The sequence below is a fragment of the Lissotriton vulgaris genome, chromosome 10 (genome assembly GCF_964263255.1).
Source record: "Lissotriton vulgaris chromosome 10, aLisVul1.2, whole genome shotgun sequence".
NCBI lineage: Eukaryota > Metazoa > Chordata > Amphibia > Caudata > Salamandridae > Lissotriton > Lissotriton vulgaris.
This window is the reverse complement of record NC_141698.1, coordinates 1,107,452,196-1,107,473,907: the sequence shown is the minus strand read 5'-3', so window position 1 is coordinate 1,107,473,907 and position 21,712 is coordinate 1,107,452,196. Positions and strand designations below refer to the sequence as shown.

Genomic DNA, 21,712 nt, shown 5'->3' with positions numbered 1-21,712 from the left:
AGTGGCACCGTAGTAAGAGTCAGGCTGAGACGCCAAGGCAACAGAGTAATACAATGAAAAAGTGCATAGGTGAGCCTAACTGGGTTCAACAAGACAGCTGCACCACAAAGGAAAATATTCCACTCTACAATTGACAGCATGCTTAGGTCAGAGGGGCAGTACGAACTCAACCACCCAATGGCACATTTGGACAATGCGAAGCTGACTAAAATGTTATTGCTGGACCTTCTCCCTTTTTATTTTGTGGAAGGGGTGGGTTTCCTTGAATTTGTGTCAGCCATCTACCCTAAATGGAAAGCTCCTCGTCGGTCCTATTTCGTCAGAGTTGCTGTTTCAGCACTACATCACGATGTGCTGGAATTGCTTGGACAAGCTTTGCAGCAGAGTGCTGTTCACAATATCCACCTGACAACTGACATGTGGACCAGTTGCCAAGCCACTGATTACATGTGCATCGCTGCACACTGGATATCTTTTGTGGGGTTAGAGAAAAGATATCTGAAGCAGGTCTTCTTGACACTGCTGAGATTTTTAATGCTACTCGGAAACATGCAACTGTAGCCATGTTCGCCATGGAGAAATCTCATACTGCTGCAAACATTTTGGAGGAGTTTAACAGCAAGGTCTTTGAATGGTTGCACCCAAGAGGGATTAACATTAGTTTTGTTGCCACAGATAATGGCAGTAATGTACTTAAGGCCATGGAGGATGGTGCCGATTTCAGGGTCCCGTGTTTGGTGCAATGCATTAACATTATTGTTCAAGACTTTCTGAAAAAAGACGCCATAGTCAACAACTTACCGACCACCTGCCAAAGAATAGGAACACATTTCAGCCATTCTTTTAAAGCCCGGAAACGTGAATATAGAATGCCAGTCAAAGCACTCATCCAGGAGGTGGCAACACGTTGGAACTCAACTTATTACATGCTTGACCGTCTGTTTGAGCAGTACAGACTAATCAATGAATATGTTATGCAAAGAGGGGATGCCTCTGTGAAAGGCATGACCCTTCAGATGGACCAATGGTACCTAGTTAAATGCCTGACAGAGATGCTTCTTCCTTTCAAGGTCTTCAAATGTGAAGTCAGCAAGGAGGACTGTACTGTGGGCCAAGCTATCCCATTGTTGCACATGCGACAGCAACAGCTGAAGGAGGTGTCTGAAGCGTACATAGGTGTGGAGGAAAAAAAATAAGCATATGAGTTGGTGGAGAGCTTATCCCCTAGCTCAGCTGAAAATACAAGGGTGCAAACTAAGATTGTGTCTGAACAACATTACACTTGTGCCACAATTCTGGATCCACAGTATGAATCGGCTCTGAACCGTAAGACATTAATTCCTTTTTCAGAAGTGGATGTTGCCCTGTACAAAAGTTGGATAGCTGAGGTAGCCAGTCAGTTTGAAAATGAACGGCTGTCAATTAAAGGCCTGCTACTCAAACCCACAACAAGTGCTGCAGCAGGGCATCCAGTGTCAAGTTCCACTTTAGAGCCTGAGAGCAGTGCGTTTGGTTCAGAGCGGTCACCAACACTATCGACAAAAACAGCAAGACCTGGATCATCAGCCCCAGTTAAATCTGCATAGGATTGGTATTTACAGCAAGGGCTTGCTAGGTCTAGTGCTTATGCAAAGACAAAAGGGGCCAAAAAAACTGTAGCACCCCTGAACATTGAGTGGATGGTCCAGTCCTATCTGGATGACCAAACAGAGGTCTGCATTGATCAAAACCCATTGCGGTATTGGTATAGGGGAAGAAACCAATGGCCAGTGCTGAGCAGACTGGCAATAAACTATCTGGCTTGCCCTGTCACAAGTGTCTCTTCTGAACGTATTTTCAGTGCTGCTGGTGCCATTGTAACAGTAAAAAGGACCAGTCTCTCACCCAAAAACGTGGAGAGATTAACCATGATCAAAATGAATCAGCACTTTATAACACCGAATTACACAATACATGAATCAATGCAGGAAGAGGAGGACAGCAACTTAGGTGACAGAAGTAGTGTGTTAGATGAAGATTACCTACTTCTGGTTGAACCCCCAGAGGTTGAGGACGAGCCATACTTCCCTGACAACTAGGCTTGCACTTCTTACTTTCTTCCTCCCTTATTTACTTATATTTGTGTGTATCAGTCTTTCTGGTTAGAAACTTAGAATCACAACATAGCCATCTCCACCGTCTTCTAGTCTTTTTATTGCCATATTGTAGTTGCAGCTGTATGCATTTCACTGAAGTCCACTCCACCGAGTCCTGCTCCTCCATCCTCCTGACTTGCCCTAAATCCATTTCCCTCAAGACAGATGATGATTTGATGTAGAATAGAAGAAAAAAGAAAATGTTGCCTCGTTCAGTCCCTCCAAAATAACTAAGTGGAACATGATGACTACTATAGCTATCCTCTTTTCCAAGCTGAGAGAGATTGCCCCTTAACTTAAGATGAGAAGGAACAGGTAATGAATTATTCCATGCCTTGGTTGCTGACTGAGTGATTTGTGTTGTTGTTGTTTGTTGTGCATGAAGGGAATTCATTGTGTACTATAATTTATCTACACACTAAAATTAACTCAAGTCAATGTTTCCCTTCTTGTTTTTTAATAACAAAATTGTACTCCTACTGCAGTCTGAGCCATTGCATTTTGAATATGGAATGTGGACTCACTCTGTACACTGCATACTGAGTTGGACAACACGATGATGATGACCACAGTGACCTATATCTTCGCAGTCACTCAGTAGGATTGGAGATGATTGATGGAATAAGTCAGGGCATTTCATGATTGGCATAAAAGATAAACAAGTCAACAACAACCACACCAGACCTACATGTCTGTGCAGTGGTGGAATCGAGTCAGGTGTAGTGGCATGGCTGACAGCGGTGCATTGATTTAGTCACTTAATTTGAAAAAATGCTATGTTGCTATATATGTGCTTTGTCTGCAGCCGTCAAAAAATGTACGCTAAATGGAGGATGGGTCACGGGTGCCGTGGGCCTGCTCTGTCCTGTTGTTGTTGTTGTAGGTTAATGCTGGAAACAGAGTAGACATAATGGATCCTACCCATGTCGCCACTGAAAGTGTTCTTGTTGCACTCCACCGTAATTTATGCATTTTATATCTCCTTGATTTTTCAATATCCCTTTTGTTTTTCCATCTACAATTACAGGCCAAACCTTACCCTGTGCTATACTGGGAAAAACAACTCACACTTACTTTACCAATCCAGATCCACCAGGCAGGCAGTGGCATCACCCAAGATTGATGGACGGAGCGTCCATGGAAGGGAGGACCAAGAGGAATGCCGAGATGCAACTCTCCAATTTGACCAGGATAACAAAATACAGTAACAGTATCAACATTCATCATCTTTTAAATAATTTGATTCTTTTTTTTACCTTCAATCTTTACGACTGTGTGTTGTTGTTATTATGTTTTGTTTTCTCTCTGCTTATAATTCATCCCTATGGCTATTTTTTTATTTTCTTAGCTATCTTTAAAAGTAAGCTGGGTACAACAGAACAGAGACTGTATGTAATTTGGGTCTCTCTGAGGGCAGACAGGCAAGGTACATTGCTTGATATACTGCTGCCCTGTACTGTGTAATTGTCAAATAGTAGTTAGTAAGTACTACTTTACTTATTATTAACCATCAAGTTATCAATATCATCATAATGCATGCATTTCCTTTTGCTCCCTTAACAGATTTATGGATATGGTTGTCTTCCAAGATTGTGTTTTGTTGTTTGTCCATGCGTAGTGTTTTTGTTTATCAAACTTTTCCCCAAACCCCCCTTCCCAACCATTCATCAAACCCTAACCTTCTTCCCCCGGGCTGTGTGATTTATTGAGGCGTGACTAAATTAAATGTACACCACAAATGTGGCAAAAGCAACACTAATTAAATTTCAAGGCAGGGCGAGGATCTTCTTCTGCTTGCCCACCCATGCTCAGTATATTTAAAATGCAAGTCAATTTTTTTCCAAAGGAACCTAATCCATCATAATTAATTTCCGGCATTGATTGGATTCATCAACAGCACTAAAGGTTATGCTTGTGACTCGACACAACTAAAGTTTGTAACTTGTTGTACTAGGCTATCCCGCCACCATTATGTTTTATTTACTTTGTTCAACTACTCCTCCCAGAGTCTCTCTCAGGCGACTGACTGTCTCATTTTCTTTTTTTGCAAATGCTACCGCCAGTATCTCCTACTACCACCACAACCATGGCATCTCCATTCTCTTGGGAAGCCAAACCATCATCGTCATGCAGCCATCGCTGTGCCTAACTTAAACATCAATCACAGGTAAGAAAAGAAGTTTGAGGGATGTAAAATAATGGACTTGGAGGAGAACCTAACAGTACTAGTAGAACAAGTTACTCAGTGAGGGGTACCACATCCATCTGTTTATGTATTACAAAATTGGCATATTATTTAAATCAAACACTGGCTGCTGCCCTGCAGCAACAAGGAAGGAAACCATGTGACGTAAAACAGTAACCACCCCCACAAAACATTAACAGTGTATGCTATGTTTAAGTACAAATATAATACAACTTATATTCTCATTGGCTTTGCTACTCTGGCGCGGTTTCTTTTACATTCTCTTCAAACTATGACTCTTCATCCAGTGACAGTCTCCACCTATGCTATCTATGATGAATACCATCCAGGCATCCATCCATTCAAAGTAAATGTCTATCATTGTTCCTTCCTTGCTTGCCTTGGCTTTGAGTTTGACCAAAACACCACTGACGATTCTAGCCACCCATACAGTTTCACCCACCCAGGCAGGCATCTTTTCTTTCACCTTCCACCCATCCTTCAACCACCCGTTCATCAGATTCCTCCTATCTGCCACCTATGCATGCTTCCCAAGTATCCTTCTCTGCCAGTCATTTTACATCTCGTCCGTCCTTCCTCCATCCACCCTTCTTTCCCTTTTCATTCAACACATCCATCAAGGTCATCTGAGCGACTTTTAGTCTTCTCCATAAACCTTTCACAGCTGAATTCAAGTCATATAGAAGAGGCCATTGGTTACTCAAATCCCGCTGCTAATGCTATTGATAATGCTAAGTAAAGGGTGTCTTCTTCAACCGTTGTTCACTACAACTGCAGACTTACTAAGTCTCAACAGTACAGTGAGTGTAAACCCTTGCAGCGAGTATAATGTCAATAAGTAAGAAATATAACTTACCACCACCAGCCACTACTGCTGGCTCCCCCCCTGTAGCTCCTGCAGGTGCAGCATATCCTGCTCCCTCTGAAATGGCTGCGTCACCATCGCCGCTGGCCCCGGCACTGGTGGTCGGTAGTACGCCTAGAAAAAACATTACACATTTTTAGACGCTACATACAGCTCCCCCTATTTATTCTTTTTCACTAGCAAGATTGAAAAAAAGCTAATACATACATATACAACATACATCACTTGTACAAATCGGGAACTAGAGTAGAGTAGACACTAGTAGTGTTATATGGTTCCTAGAGTCATTCTAGTCTACTCTTTGAAAAGTTAGCCTGAGCCATGCAACCATTTTAGCTTTGTGTCTTTTGTGCACGTTACCTCGCAGCTTGTTGTGTAAGAGGCCTATGAGCCCACATGAGTTCATACTGCTTCTGTCTGAGTGCTGAGTACAAGGTCAAAAAACAAGCCACTTTGTTATGGAGTTCTGGTCAGTCCGTATTGCTTAGCCATAACAAGCTACACTTTTTGGCATGATTGAGAAATGCTTGCATTATACTGATGCGCACCATTTTTCTCATAACAGGTAGAAGATTCTCTTCTATGAACCGGAGCTTTTCTGAGCTTATGATCTAACCAGTACTTCGAGGTTCTAAGGGAGGGGTCTCCCAGAATTCGCTCAGAAATCATTTGTCTTCTATGGACTTGTAGTTGTAACAATGTTTATTGTTTCAATCTTATGCTGTTGGTGCTGCATTGGAGAACAACGTACAGAGCTTGTTAGTTGAAAATAAACCTTTTGAACTTACATAGACTCTGTGGTATTTGGTGTGGGCTTACACAAGTGAGTAAGCAAAAGGGTGTGCATTGCTTCCGCCACTCTGAAAGGTTGTGAGTGTTATGTTCTAGGATGTCTAATCATTGGGTATCTTCAGGGGTTCAGGGAGCTAATGAGACACTATAGCTAGTCGGTCAGGGGATTGTGGGTTCTGACTTAGGTATGAGGAAGGTCCAACCTCCCATCAGCAACGTCCTATTTTCTTGTGCATATTTCTGTATGTGCAGAATCCCTACAACATTAGTATTATGTACTATCCTATCAAAAATAGTAAAACAAATCTGGTTGAGCATTTTGTTGGTGAGAATTGTCAAAAAGCCTCAAGATTAAGAAGACTAGAAGAGGACAACCCAAAGGACTTGACTCAGTGGCTATAGCTATTGGTGAATCTGAGTTTTATTTAAAACCTTTTAAATAAAAGAGTGGCCAACTGGGCAAGCTTAGCTATAGACAGACTAATAGTAGTAGGACAGAGAGTCATAGCAGAGGCAGTTAGAGGCAGGGATAACATGAATTTAGAAACAGATAGTCTAGATCAAAGAAGATTTTGTAAAAAATAGAATTAGGAAACCGAAATAATAGTTCAGAAAAAATAAGGTGCAGTAAAAATTAGGGAAATATAATTATTATTATTAACCACTGGAGGACTAACTGGGGCCAGCAGCAGAGCCCTCGGTAGAGGAGCGGTCCTGGCCCTGGGAGGTATCTTGCTCTTGTCCCGCCGACTCTGACCCCGTCTTCTTGCCCCTGGGTGCTGATCATGTAATATACAATAAAGAAAGAGACAAACATTAATAATTGGGGTGAAACAAATAAAATATTTTTAAAAAACACTCAAAAAGCATTTTAGGAAACAACAATTGCAATAAAATTGACCTATTTAATCTGATCGACTAGTAGTATTGCGGGATTCACTGACTGTCTATCTACTTATTATTTATGAACACTAATCCAGTGTTCCATTCTGATTCTAGAATACTAACTAAGCCTAAGTAAAACCTGACCTAGACCACCTATTACAGATGGGCCAATGTTTCACTAAGTCTGCATTTCTATTTATTTTAGCCCTCAAAAATGCATAGATGAAGGACACATGCATGAATTTTTGCATACACCAAAGTGTTGGTTGGTTGCTTCTGATGTTCAGCTAGTGATAAGCCTATTACCACTGACTAAACAAACTTCAAAAGATTCTACTAAGGACTGGGATAAGCAGCACTCAGCAGCATGTGACGTGACAGAGGATGCGTCAGGCAGACTACTAAAAAGTGACAACTAATACTAATAAGTAACTAAACCTATCAATCCACCACTATCTATTCTTAGTGGCAGGAGGACAAAAAAAGGACTAGAGTCTCTCTATCATTAACTAACTTAAGTTCTGTAAAGTAAATTCTTACATAATCAGGCCAAGCGGGTGCAAAGTTGCAAACAAGTAAGATTAGTAACGCTGAGCACCTGTGTCATAACAATCACAGAAGATTTTTAAACGTAATTTACCTCCAATGTAAGCAGCAGCATTCTTGCTGTTTGGAAAGAAAATATATCCATAATACATAACACATAGCAGAAGAACACAAAGTAGTAATATTAAACAGCTACTCACCAAGCCCCGGGACCTCCACTCCTAGCAGGTCCAGCAGGTCCTGCTCCCGGTCCAGGATATTGGACCACCGGTGCATCAGCTGAGTATCGGTGCTCCGGACACCAGAGCAGTGAAACACTGCCCGGCGCACTGGCAATGCTCCCAGAGCCCGTACCTGGACCCAGGTCTGCAGCCTCCAGCTAGGGTTAAGAGAAGGTGGCGTTGCACAAACAAAACAAGTGCGGCCACCTCCGCCTCATCAAATAAGGCCTGCGCCTGCGCCCATTGAGGGTGCCGCCTTCCGCAGGGAGGGCGGTCGCGGCTGCGGGCAGCCTTGCCCTTTCCCTTGTTGCCCTTGCTCTCTCCCTTAGGCATGGTTCTGGGACTCAGGGGAGTGGAAAATAAAAGGGAGGAATTAGAAAAGTAAGTAAAAGATATGAAAAAATCAAGTTATAGAAAAAGAGTTAAAAAGTAATAGAAAAAGTCACAAAAAAGTTTTAAAAACTCAAAATATAGATTCAGGAATATAGAGAGATAGATAATAAATAGAAAAGATTTTTTTTAAAGTGTACAGAAACAAAGGATTGCAAAGATAGAGGGAGGTTAGAAAAGCAGGCCCAGAACCATAGCAATAGAGTGAAAAATAAGATAGCCACGCCCATTGCGACCGCATGGGCAAGTTTGCGCAATATTTCTCCCCGAGCATGCAAAAAGCGTCGCAAACACGTAATATGCGTTCCCGAACAGGAAATACTCATTGTGAACAGGCAGAAGTACGCAATACCCGACCCTGAACAGGAAATAAGCATCCCGAGCATCGGGACAAGTGAAAAACAATTTGGCTGCGCCCATTAGCAACTGCATGGGAAAGTTAGCGATATATTTCCCCGCAAGCACGCAAAAACACATCATAAACTGGCGGGGCAAGCAATTCCGCGTGTTCGTGGAACTTTCGTGTGCTTGCGGAGATATTTTACAATTTCGCAGGAATTTGCATAACGCGACTACGCAAATTCCACCCACCCTTACAAATCTACACCAGCCGACCCTTGGAGTAACTTCAGCACCACACAAGGCCATTCACAGGTTCTGGAACATACTCCCATAGAAAATAGTTGTGGTAGGGACTTAATATAACACCTCATAGGATTTTTTAAAAAATATTTACATTATTTTGACTTTTAAATTATTGTAATTGCATTTATATAGCACTTATCACCCCTAACAAGACATTGAAGCACTTTACGTAAGGCAGCAGGCCGCACCGGAACCGAAGGTTAGTGGTTAATCCAGTGATATCGCTTACTGTCAGTTAATTATGTGCATAAGTGTGTGTGGGTTTGTATGTCTTTTAAAGTACACACAATTAATATCTAAATATATTATTAGTTTAGCTATTAATATTTAATGTATTAAAAATATATTTCAAATTAAAATGTAATTTACATTCATTAAACTCGCGTTTTAATTAAATTTGTTTAACACTAATTGAAAATAAAAGAGCTAGATTGTTAAATAATTAAAAGTATGCTTTCTGTTAAGCTTAAAACTTTTTAATTCTATTTTAAAATAAACACATATTTATTTCAAAATAATAAATTATTTCTGTATCATTACATTCTAGCTATACAAATGTTCTAAAATTCTAAATACATTCTTTTTTTAACATTATTTGCTATCATCATCATCAAGTCAACTTTATTTCGGTTTGTTAATGAACCATAAAAGTACATTACAGTTAAAAAAAATATATATATATATGGTGTTGACTATAAGTCCCTGTCTCTGTTAATATTGCTAGGCAGTTGTTGAAGTACCAGTGGTTGGCCATTTGTGGTGCTGGGCTTACTCCAGGCTGAGCTGGAATGCTTGCTGGCCCTTTTGGCTTAGGTAACTACTGAAGTGCCGTTTGTGAATACCAATGGGCTTACTCCTTTGGGGGGTGAATGTTTGTTTTTCCCTAAACCCCTCCTTAACTAATTAGCAAAGCATTTTTTACCATGAGGAGCAACCAAAGTTATCTATTAAGATAAGGTGCCGTTGTTATGTCCTCTAGTGCTGGTGTACCTTAGACTTCCTTGAGCCAATGCATACTGAAAGTGTACCCCTCCAGCACAAAATTCAATGTTTGACAAAGTATAACATTTTACTACTTTGTATGGCTAATGTATGGTGCAGCACACCTGCAAATTTGGAAATATTTTCTCCAACTTTACGCCTGCCTTGAGCATGCGTAATTGTTTTATGCATATCCCTTTCTGTTAAAGCTAGTAGATAAGCATTTGTGATAACATTCATGGGTGAGTACATGCGAACATCCGTGTACCACACATGGTACGCCTCCATGGCATACACTAGCTCATAGTGTTACTTTGTATTCATTAGTGCTACTGTCCAACTCAATTCAGGATCTGCGCTACAAGTAAGCCTCAAAATAATACTTTGCAACAGGTTTGCACCACATTTCTGATGCAAACCAGGAACAAATTGTTAGAAAATGAGCTCCATAAGCGTAACACAGTGATTACAACCTTAGAATAATGATAGATTGAGGGGAATAAACAATAAGGTTCTGAACCTACGACTTTCTATTTGCATGCAGCACTTTGTTGCCACTTCATTGCTTACTGTTCTATATTAGAAGAATTGTTAGTTATGAACTCAAAATAAGATGATGATCTCTGTGACAAAAGCAATAACCCACTTAGCTATACCCAGAAAATACTAATCTGTGTACAGCACATCCCACATTGTGCTTTGCAGCAGGAATATTACCACTCTGAGCTACTATATCATGAGTCAAAACTGTGACTAGACAAATAGCAGATCTCTCCCTGCAGTGCTTTGACCTGTAGAGTTATCAAGCCACTGAAATTATCCCCTGAAAAAGCCTGTGCATACAAAGATCTCTGCAGGCTGCTCCTGTATCGGTTCAGTCTGCCATGCAGGGGGTGCACCCTTGATCTTGGCATATGGCGCAATGACGCTGGTCACATTACCCTAAGGCCAGCACTGGTTGGGAGAGAGACCTAAAGAGAGAGGGAGAGAAAAAGAGATTGAGGTTTGGTTTACTTAATGACGATGGACTAGTCCTGGCTTCGGCAGATCCTAAAATAAAGGTATGAGTCTGTTCAAATGTAAGTAAACTAAATAAGTACCATCTAAGGAGACAATTCACAAAGGTAACTTACACTTGTGAGTAATTTACAAGTGTAAGGTTTCTAATTTAGTTCTTTGGAAAGGACTATTGGTTGGCATGCAGTGTTTTATCACCTACCACTCTTGTCGGTAATCTCTCCTTCTGAGCAGGGGGCACAGTTGTAGCAGCAGATGGGCTGGCCCTCCAGAGGGACCTTCCTGTACCCAGGAGGACAGCTCTCACTGCACACAGAGTGAGGGACCTGGAGAGGAAGGGAAGAAGGGCATATGTGAGAAATTAACCAGGAGATGTCGGGCACATGTGAAAGCATCCATGCGAGGGATCAATGGAGGGGGTGATGGTGTAGTGTAGTTCCTATATCCCTACTCGGCTCTGTGCATTGGAATAATATACACTATAGATTTGACATAGGACTGCGGTCAGTTTGTCTCTATCGAGTACATTAAACTTAATTACTTGTGTGTGCCAACTACCTCAGAGTTCACTAGAAACTTTCTCGAATGAACAAGAAGGGATTAGTCTCTGACAACCACATAAACATGACAACTTTGTCGGAACAATATCTTCAGAGTTGTGGAAACAATAGATGACTATTTCACTCGATCAATCATGCATGCTTCGTTTCTACAGAGTTGCATAGAAATAGAGAGACGGGTGTTTCAATAAAAGGGTTTATTGAACAGTCTTATTTCTCATGCAAGAGATATGAACTGCTACAATCGTAAGACAGAATGCGAAGTATAAAACGTATAGCGTTAGCAGTAATATAAAATAATACTGTAATAGCATGATCTGCAGCTATGACATATATAAAAATACATATATAAATAACACAGACTAAAATACTCAACTGGTGCTTCTAAAATAATCCTACCCCAGTGTACCTAACCTAAGTCTAGTACGAGGGAAAAAGTAGGTGCTGTTTTAGCTATATTTTAGTTTAATTTAGTTATTCCAAGAATTGTCAAAGGTTCTAGTCAGCTCCATACCTTACAATGAGAGAGGTTGGTATCTTTTTCCCAGGACTCACTCTCTAACACCCCGCAAGGGGAGCCAGAAACACTGGAGCTGGATTCTCCGTAGGGAGGATGGCAGCGTCTGGTCAGTGCATCAGTTGGGGACTTGACTTCCTTCGGGACTTGTTGTGGCAAGCCGCGTGGTGCAAGCAGGTAGTCGAACCGCACTGTGGTTTGCCATAGCAAGTGAAGGTATATTTATACCTTTAAGGTGTTTAGGAATGCCAGTATTGAGGTACAAGGCGGGCATAAGAACGTCATGAATGAACACCTAAGGAATAGATGTTCATGCATAATAAATGAGTTCTTGGAGGAAATCAATATCCAGGCAAGGGGAAGTCCCAAAGGCTTAAGAGTCTGGTTTTCCAAGAACTCGTTGTGACAGGGAGGATCGGATGTAGTTGACCATGCCTGTATTTGGTTAGCATGAGCAATGCCTAAATAAGGGCTGGATTTCTATGCCTATATAAGGGCAATGTGGATTGTCTCTATATAAGGGCATGAATCAGGAAATCTATATACGGTATCTAAATCGACACACAACACCCACTCCACTTTCGTTTGAACAACATTACTAAATCCTAAACATGTTAAACATTTCTAAAATATATCTACAAACGAAGTGCTACACATATGTCTAAAATACATTTCTAAAAATGCATTAAACTGTTGAGATGCATAAATGCAATGGTACTGTATATATTTAAAGCAATGTTTCATTTGAAGCATATATTTGACATTTGAATGCTAACTGAATGAATCACGAAAATATACATTGATGAAATGGCTCGTAAATACAGACGAAAAATGTGATAGCTTCAATGAGGGAGCTCAATGGAGAAGGAGATGTAGGGCACATGTAGGACATCAGTGTGAGGGATCCATGGAGGGGGGAATGTGTGGCACATGTACTTGTATCAGTGTGAGAGATCCATGGAGGAGGAGATGCAGGGCAAATGTCATAGCATCAGTGCGAGGGATCCATGGAGGAGGAGAAGCCGGCACATGTGATAGCATCAGATGAGGGATCCGTGGAGAAGGAGATGCGGGCATATGTGAGTCCATCAGCACCAGGGAACCAGGGAGTAAGAGATTTGGCGCATGTTTGATTGCCTCAGAGAGAAGGATCCAGGGAATGAGAGATGAGGGGTACATGTGATTACATCAGTGTGAGCGATACTTGGAGTAAGGCATGGAGTGCACATGTCATAGGATCAGTGTGAAGGATCCAGGGAGTGAGAGTTGCGGAAAACCTTTCATAGCATCAGTGCCAGCGATCCAGGGAGAGAGAAATGCGGATCACATATGAGTGCATCAGTATGAGCGATACTTGGAGGAAGAGATGAGGGTCAATGTGAGGGATCCAGGGAGTGAGAGATTCGGGGCACATGTGCGTGCATCAGTACGAGGGATATAGGAGGATTAGATGCAGGAGACATGTGATTGCATCTGTGCAAGGTATCCAGGGAGTGAGAGATGCTGGGTACATGCAATGGCATCAGTGTGAGCGATACTTGGAAGAAGAGATTTGGTGCACATTTGATTGCCTCAGAGAGAGGGATCCTGGGAGTGAGAGATGAGGGGTACATGTGATTACATCAGTGTGAACAATACTTGGAGGAAGAGATTTGGGACACATCTGATTGCATCAGAGAGAGGGATCCAGGGAGGAGGAGATGCAGGGCACATGTGAGCGTATCAGTGTGAGCGATCCACAAATGAGAATTGTGGGACACATTAATTGCATCAAAGTGAGGAATGAAGGGAGTGAGAGATGCAGGGCACATGTGATTGCATTAGTGCAAAAGATCCAGGAAGAAGAGATGAAGGGCATATGTCATAGCATCAGTGCGAGGGATCCATGGAGGGGGAGGTGCAGGGCACATGTGATAGCATAGGTGTGAGGGAAGCAGGAAGTGAGAGATGCAGGGCACATGTCATAGCATCAGTGTGAGGGATCCAGGGAGTGAGAGGTGAGGGCACATGTGAGTGCATCAGTGTGAGGGATCCAGGGAGAAGAGATGTGGGGCACATGTGATTGCATCAGTGTGAGGGATTCATAAAGGAGGAGATGCGGGCACATGTGATTACTTCAGTGCAAGGGATCCAGGGACTGAGAGATGTGGGACACATGTCAGTGTATCAGTGTGAGGGATACTTGGAGGATGAAATGCAGGGCGCATGTGATTGCATCAGTGAGAGGAATCCAGGGAGTGAGAGATACGGGGCACATGCCAAAGTATCAATTCACTGCAATTCAGTTCAATTGAAGGAGAAGAGACAAAGATGATCTGCCAAATATTTGATAATAGGTTTATGCAGTTACATTCATTTTCTATTTTATTTTGTCTCAGCAGAGATCCGCATAAAGAATACAGCAATTAATCCTCATTTTCATTGCAACAATATTAAAGCAAAAAAGAAAAATACCATGACCGTTGAAAGATAAATTGTTTCATCCATACAAAGTTAACACATGTGGATCCGTGAGGTATCCCTCAGATGGCCTAAAACTGTGTAAATGGCAAATCTAACACAAAAACTCATCCGCTGAGAATATACACAACCTTATTGAGTACACATACGCAATAACAGAACTGAATACAATGCTCTACTATGAGTGCCAAGATCTGATATAGCGCGAATATGCAAAGAAATCAATTTAGGCAATACAGTACAATGCTCTTGACAGTAAAAAAAAAAGTACACTCCGTTAAATGCTCTTTGTGTTCAAGGCATCTGCTTGCCCTCCCCTTAGGTTGGGGTGAACCCAAAATCATCACGACTCTCATTGCCTGGTATTTTTCAAAGTTCACTTTTGTTAATTGGTTATATGCTTTTTTTGCATGTAAAGGTAAAGTTGTTTTATCAAAGTGTTGTGGGTGCCGTAGCTAACTCCGCTAAGTGGCGGAGTCGGAATTATTGCATGTATTCTGTGTTTTCAACGTAATACGCAGCTAACAAATCTCCACAACTTCTGCTAGCAGAGCGGACTTTATTGCCCACACCTATCCAAAACACTAATGCTATGAACGAATTAAAGAATGGAATCGACTAAAATATCATGTGACTTCCCAAGGGGGATATATAAGTTTACAAGCAAAAGAGATGATGACAGCTTTCCAGTCTCATTAGACAAATCCAACTTTCAGCACAGGCAAAGATTAGAGGGATGAGCAAATACCTTTGGATTCTGATGAATATCATGGCTAAAAGGTTGAAACCAGCATTTGATTAAGTATGGGCGGAAAATCCGTTCCGCTCGCGGAATTTGCGGATTTTTGGCAATTTCGCGATCCGTGAATCTCGCAAAATTGTCGAAAAATCCGCAAATCCTTTCGCGGGCAGATTTTTAATTTATTTTGCACATGCCCGAGTTGAAGCTAAAATTCAGTAACGTTTTAATCAGCCCAAAAAATTAGTGAGCACGGTTGAGTCTGGGCAAGTGTGCTTTATCCTCATATCTGCTGTCTAAAATGATCTGTAATACTTGAGGGAGGTCTTTGCATCCATGAGTTTCTCGAGCGTAACCCCCATGTAGTTCCTGTGACCAGGAGGCTGCTTTCTCCACATCTGCTGCCCTGTTCGCTCTCTAACCCTTTATACACAAGAGGCATATAAACACGGATAGAAGCCCCGCCCGTTTGGCCCCGCCCACCACACACTAGCGGTATGAAACGTTTTCCCGCCCTTTCCTAACTATGATGGACAGCTCACTCAGGGATACTTTGGCGCCTTTTGGAGCTGTGGCAAAGTTACAGGCACACATGGTCACTGGAGACAAATCTTCTGGCCCTTTACGGAGCTGCAGTGTAGGAAAAGTACTAACGAGGTACTAACAAGCTAGCTGTAATCCTAGAGGGAGGTCTTTGCATCCATGAGTTTCGTGAGCGCGATCCACGTGTAGTTTCTGTGACCAGGAGGCTGCTTTCTCCTCATATGGTGCCCTGCTCACTCTTTGACCTTATACACAAGAGGCATGTGAACACGCATAGAAGCCCCGCACACCACACACTAGCGGTATGAAACGTCTTCCCGCCCTTTCCTCACTATGATGGACAGCTCACTCAAGGGACCTCGGCGCCTTTTGGTGTGGTGGCAAAGTTACAGGCACACATGGTAACTGGAGACAAATCTTCTGGCCCTTTATGCAGCTGCAGTGTAGGAAAAGCACTATACATTTACGCAAAGAGCTAGCACTTACTGATTAGCCAGTAGAAACAGTACCATAGTATATTTTTGCAAATCCACGGATTTTTTCGCGAAATCGCAGATTTTTTTTGCCATTTCGCGAGATTTCTTGGACCGCAAATCCGCAAAATTAGCCCATGCTTACATTTGATGTCTTATTCATTGTTTGCTGCATATTCAGCATTATATCCTTCTACTCAAACAAACAATCCCTTGAAAACAAGTGGCTTCTGACCATCTGTAAATGCCTGCCTGCTCAGCACCCTGAATGTTATTGTATTCTGCTATTCAAGAATGTTGGAGTCCTCTCTGCAGATGCTGTCATAAACCTCATGTAGCTGCTGTGGCGGAAGTGACTGCACTATGGCCCAGATTTGCTATCAATCAATCAATCCACTTTATTTAATTAATTAAATTCTTAAAAGTACAATACAAAACAGACAATAAACACATTAAAATAGAATAAATAAAAGCAGTATCACTTATGAGATCATCAAATACAAATTTACAGAATTTCCAGGATATTCACAATTTAAAAATTCCCATTCACCCAATTGATCTTATTTAAGCAGAACTCATAATCAAGTTTCTGTTTTTCTTGAGCCCTACAGCAGCCACAAGAAAACACGCAATATAAAAAATGTCACATGGGTTAGTCAGCAACTGTAAATAGACTAACGCTGGTCTGACCTGTAAAAAGCCCCTTCCTCTCAAAATGGGTATAAAAAATGTCCTACGAATGTCAGTATAAAAATGACAAAACATCATAAAATGTAAGGTGTCCTGGGGTGAAAAGTTGTCACACTGACATGGATCTACATCCTCAGGTTTACACCACCCTGGAAAATCTCCCAATGAGGGATGAATATAATTGAAGCGAAACCTAGTTAGGAGCCATCGATGGAAAGGCTCATTCACCAATACCAAATAGGGTTCAATAAGAATAGTTGTTTTTTTCACAAAATATGCCCTAACTAAAGGTTTGCGCAGCTCCTGTTCTTCCCGCTCTAACATCAATAAGTTCTTAAAATTCATTTTCACCCAACTCACATCCTCCTTCCGGATCTTTTTGGGTGCTTCAAATAATTCAGGCCGCCCTATTTTAGACAACATACACTTCACATCAGACAACCACTTAATTTCACTAGACATGTCTAAATTGACACAATCCTTCAAGATCTGGTGATTCAGGATTAATTCGGGATTTAGTCAAGTTTTGAGCCAGAAGAACAACGGAGCTGTGCTCAAAATATCAGAAACGTAGCCTAGCCCCAGTTCTTGATGTATAGCAAAAGTAGGGGTTGATTGTGGTACAGACAGGAGGCTACGTAAAAAATGTGTTTTCCGCTGTCTGAAGGAGGAGCCGTAGGATGCAATGGCCAGGCATTTAGCTCTATATACCTCTAAAATGGCCTCTATGGGTCTGGCCCCCAAACGCTGTGCAAACCCTAGTAAACCTAAGGAGGATTGAATAACTGCATTGTTTAAAAAAAATTGTTGGAGTAACCAGGAGGACCTATCATCAAATAAAATTCCTAAATAAGAGGACACCGAAGAAACTTCCAACTGATTACAATAAAAATATTTTACTTGTCTAGCTCTGTTACCTGTTGACATAATGTGTGAATTTCCAATATTTACTACCAGGTCCAAAGACTGCATGTAGGCTCCAAAAGCATCTAAGAGCCGCTGTAAACCTACCGCAGTACGGTCTAAAAGGACAGCGCCGTCCGCGTATAGGAGAACCGGGATAGGACAGTCTCCTACACACGGAATATCCAAGGACGCCTTCACTAAGGACTTGTCCAGGTCATTAATATAAAGTTTAAAAAGCAGGGGAGCCAAAATGCACCCCTGGCGGACACCCCTGCCTGACCCTTCCAGGTCAGCCAGCGATCTATCCCGCAGGAGTCCTGCAGCGAGGACACCTCAGGCTCGGAGCAGCATCCCGGAGTCGGCGCTCCCCAACGAGTGAATAACGAGGATTGGTGCCGATGAAGTGCCAACGAGGATTGGTGCAGACGCTTCACTGAGCCCTGGAGGGCCGCCCATTTCAGCAAGTGCCGCAAAACTCTGGCTCTCATCCCCGATCACTTGAGCACGCAGGTGATTTGGGCGCGGCTCCCCTTCCATCCAGTGTGTGCTCTGGCTGGAATGAAACCGTGTAGGTTCCCTGATTCCGCCTCGGTTCGTGCTCGATGATGAAGCTTGGCCCTAAGATGGCCGACACCGTCGACAACGCCTGATGGACCTACTTCTTTAAGCTCCGTTCCCTGCCGTTTTTTTTGTTGCATTTTTCACCGGAGTTCTATTTGGATTAAGACACAGCTCCACCCCCTTTGACCTACCGAGAAGATAGACGATAAGGACCCCCGACTCCGCTTCGGATCTGCATGGAAGCTATACCTGGCCCTAAGATGGCCGACACTGTGGAACTCGCTTAAAGGTCCCAATGCATACAGCCCCGTTTCTTGCAGTTTTCCTGCTCCTGCACATCGGAGCTCTCATCAAATGGAAGCTTGGCTCCTCCCTCCTCTGATATTCCAAGGAGGAAGCCTGATGAGGAGCCCGATTGGCACTGAGCTGATGCCTGGCCACCGACAGTCCATCTCAGCAAATGGAAAGTGGCATTTGATTGTCTATTGGGTCAGCTCAGGACCGTGCCTAGGTCGCTTATTGGAGCGCAACCCGAACCAACACAGTACCTGACCCTCTTAGATCTTTGATGAGGGTTCGGGCATCCTCCTGGAGCCCAGAGACTGCCTGACCCTCCGTTGACGACCAAAAAAAAAAGTCTACCCTCCGACTGCCCCAGGGAGGCTGGTGACTACTGGCCCACACAAAGGTACCTGCTCTGTTTGTGACGTTTTCACCCCCCGGCAGTATTCACCTCAATCTCCCTACTGAATCTCTGCCCTCCAACCACTCTTCACCTGGTCCTAAGACAGCTGCCCTTGAACTCCCCAATGATCCACTACTCTGCGGCCTTCTCTACCTACCGAATCCCTCAACGCCCATGGCAGCTACGGCCCCCAGGTGCCTTCTAACCACACGAAACCAAAACAACGTCACAGGGCATCCCAATTTCCGTCAACTCACCCATGATCCACATGAAACCGCTAGGCGTGAACGCCTTTGCAATTATCTTCCCCCTCAAGCTCTCCAACAAAGCAAGAAGAAGCCTCAAACACATTCTAATCAGATAACACTCTGAAACACTATTTGTGGACACCTACCACTGCACCTCCAAAGGGCAGGTAAAGATGGATCTCATCTTCCACATGGACAGACCTGAGAACTGGATCACTATACTAAGATTGCAACTTCACATATCTAAAACGACGACCACCACACATAGCTGTAAACTGACGACCTCTCTCCCTAACCAGACGACTAGAAACGGGAACACAACAGTGACCTTCGACTTCCTCTTCGCTGCTCTCCCGTTCCACCCATCTTCTCTCCTTTCGATCTGCTCCACCCCAACCCCTTCCCCTGGCATCCTTCCCCACCAGGCGATGCAAATACCCACTCCCACTCCCCTGGTGAGACTATTCAGCCCCCCGCTAGAAGCTCCTTCCACTCCTCCGTTCCTACTAATTGCGACCGTCAATATTTCGAGGTAGATCTGACCCCTTCACCTCCTCAGACTCCCCCTCCCCTACGCCCCATCACCATCCCACGAGCTTGGTCTACTGACCCCCTTTTCAATCCTGTAGAACCACTGAGGAAGAGCTCTCGACTCGACCCCCACTGAGGGTCGTGGACAGTGGCAGTCTGGGCAACCCAATTAGCATTGGACTCCACAATTCGATCTTGCCCCCCACTTCAAGGGCTGTCCCTTCCCACAACTGCATGCCCCCTGCCCCGGAAGACATAATGCACCGGCTGACCCTATTAGAGAGTCAGCTAGAAATAATATTCAGAGCCCTTGTCGAGATCCTAATCAACCTAGACATGGCTCGAATGCCCCAGCAATCCCATACCAGGCACTCTCCACCGACCAACTCTAACCTCCTAAAACCCCATTCCGGGCCCTCTTCCGCCCTCAAAAACCGGCTCCAGAGGCCCACAAAAACCGACGCTGAGATCCCGTTACAGACCCTCACTAGAATCAAATCCCCCTTGTCCAGGCTACAGAGTCCCCCAATTAAGAATGCTGTAACCCAGATGCAAAGACCTTCTAGGACCAAAGCAGCAATGTCCACGGAAGAAGCAGCGGACTTAGCCTCCACATACGACTCTCCTCCTACTGCCTCCCCTAAATCCAATATCCAAGTGATCACAGGCTTCAGAAGAGAATACCCCCCTCAAAAGGCACAAGACCCCAGCCCTCCCTCTCCTCCATACCCAGGGCCCCATGAGGAAAGTATCCTAGCAAAAAGAAACTATCCACTAACTGCCTGCTCATTAACTATAGATCAGCTCCCAAACATGCAATGGAATTAGCAGAAGCCACCCTCTCTCATGATCTAGATATTGCGTTCCTCACGGAGACATGGCTAAATGAGATTTCCCCTCCTTGTTTAGATATGCTGGTGCCCCCAGGTTTCACCATCATCAACAAAGATAGAAAAGATCAACGAGGTGGAGGTGTAGCCATCATCCATAAGGACGACATAGACATCGCTGTAACTGACTCCTCAAGTACGGCTTCTTTGAATGTCTTTCTGTCATCATTAAAGCAACAGCCCTTTAGTCAGTCACCTTCTCTATCACCCTCCAGGCAACATCCCCACATTTGGGGAACACTTATCCGGCCTGATTGCCCATTGCGCACTTAAAGACACTAACTACCTAATCCTGGGTGATCTCAACCTACGCTGGAATGAAACCAACAACTCTCTAATTCAATCTCTCAATAACCTCCTCTGTGACAATAATCTTTCCCAACACTGTTCGGAAGAAACTCACAACAAAGGAGCGACCTTAGATGCCATCATTGCCCACCGGGAAGCAATCACGATCGACAACATTCTTCCAGTTGACTGATCAACACATGATCTAATTCTACATCAACCAAAATGCCTTAATCCTTCCTCCTGTTCATGACCCCCCAAATGGTCCAGAAATATCACCCAGTGTTGGGTTTGTCGAACCGCTCACTTGAAATCCAGGTAGTTGACAGGGGCGATGATGAAGCCTATTCCTCAACCCATCCAGACTATATCGCAGCCTCACTGAATTAAACAGTGGTGCTAGCAAATACTCTGAAATGGAAGGGGAGTGGGACGACTAACAACACAGAGAAAAAGAGAAGACACAGCAACTTCACTCCTGGACCAGCCTGGTTCCTAATAGGAAGTCACTTGCGTCTTGGTAATTCTAAGAAATAAACATAAACTTATATTATCCCTGTATACATCTAGTTTTCTTTAACAACAATTTCAAAGGTCATTAAGTGTGAATCACCTTGTTAAGACAGATTAAATCCTAAAACGCTGTGGTATGTCTTTTTCTGAATGTTTGTTGTGATTAAAATGCAAGAAACAACTCTTTCTGGAGAAGTGTGGCTCAATGGTTAGAGCGGCAGACCCTGATGCAGAGGTCTGGCCCGGGACCAGGGTTCAATTCCCTGCCTCGGCGGGTCTTGGGCTCAAAATTCCACGGACCTGATAATCCTCGCCTCGGTGCCTATTCCAATCATGGAGTCCCACTCTGCAACTCTGGGCAATAGCTTGCTTAATCTCCACAACGGCCCCCCATAACGCTAAGAATGCCTGGCCTCCACCTTGGG

The 21,712-nt window shown here is 43.4% G+C and overlaps 1 protein-coding gene across 1 annotated transcript in view; it reads right to left on the bottom strand.

Moving 5' to 3' along the window:
- The window catches only part of LOC147689399 (vomeronasal type-2 receptor 26-like), a 204,468-nt gene that overhangs the window by 45,976 nt on the left and 136,780 nt on the right, over positions 1–21,712 (bottom strand). Inside the window, exon 3 of the mRNA XM_086940081.1 lies at positions 10,886–11,009. Within this exon, the coding sequence (XP_086796207.1) occupies positions 10,886–11,009 (124 nt within the window). The remainder of the gene's footprint in view (positions 1–10,885; positions 11,010–21,712) is intronic.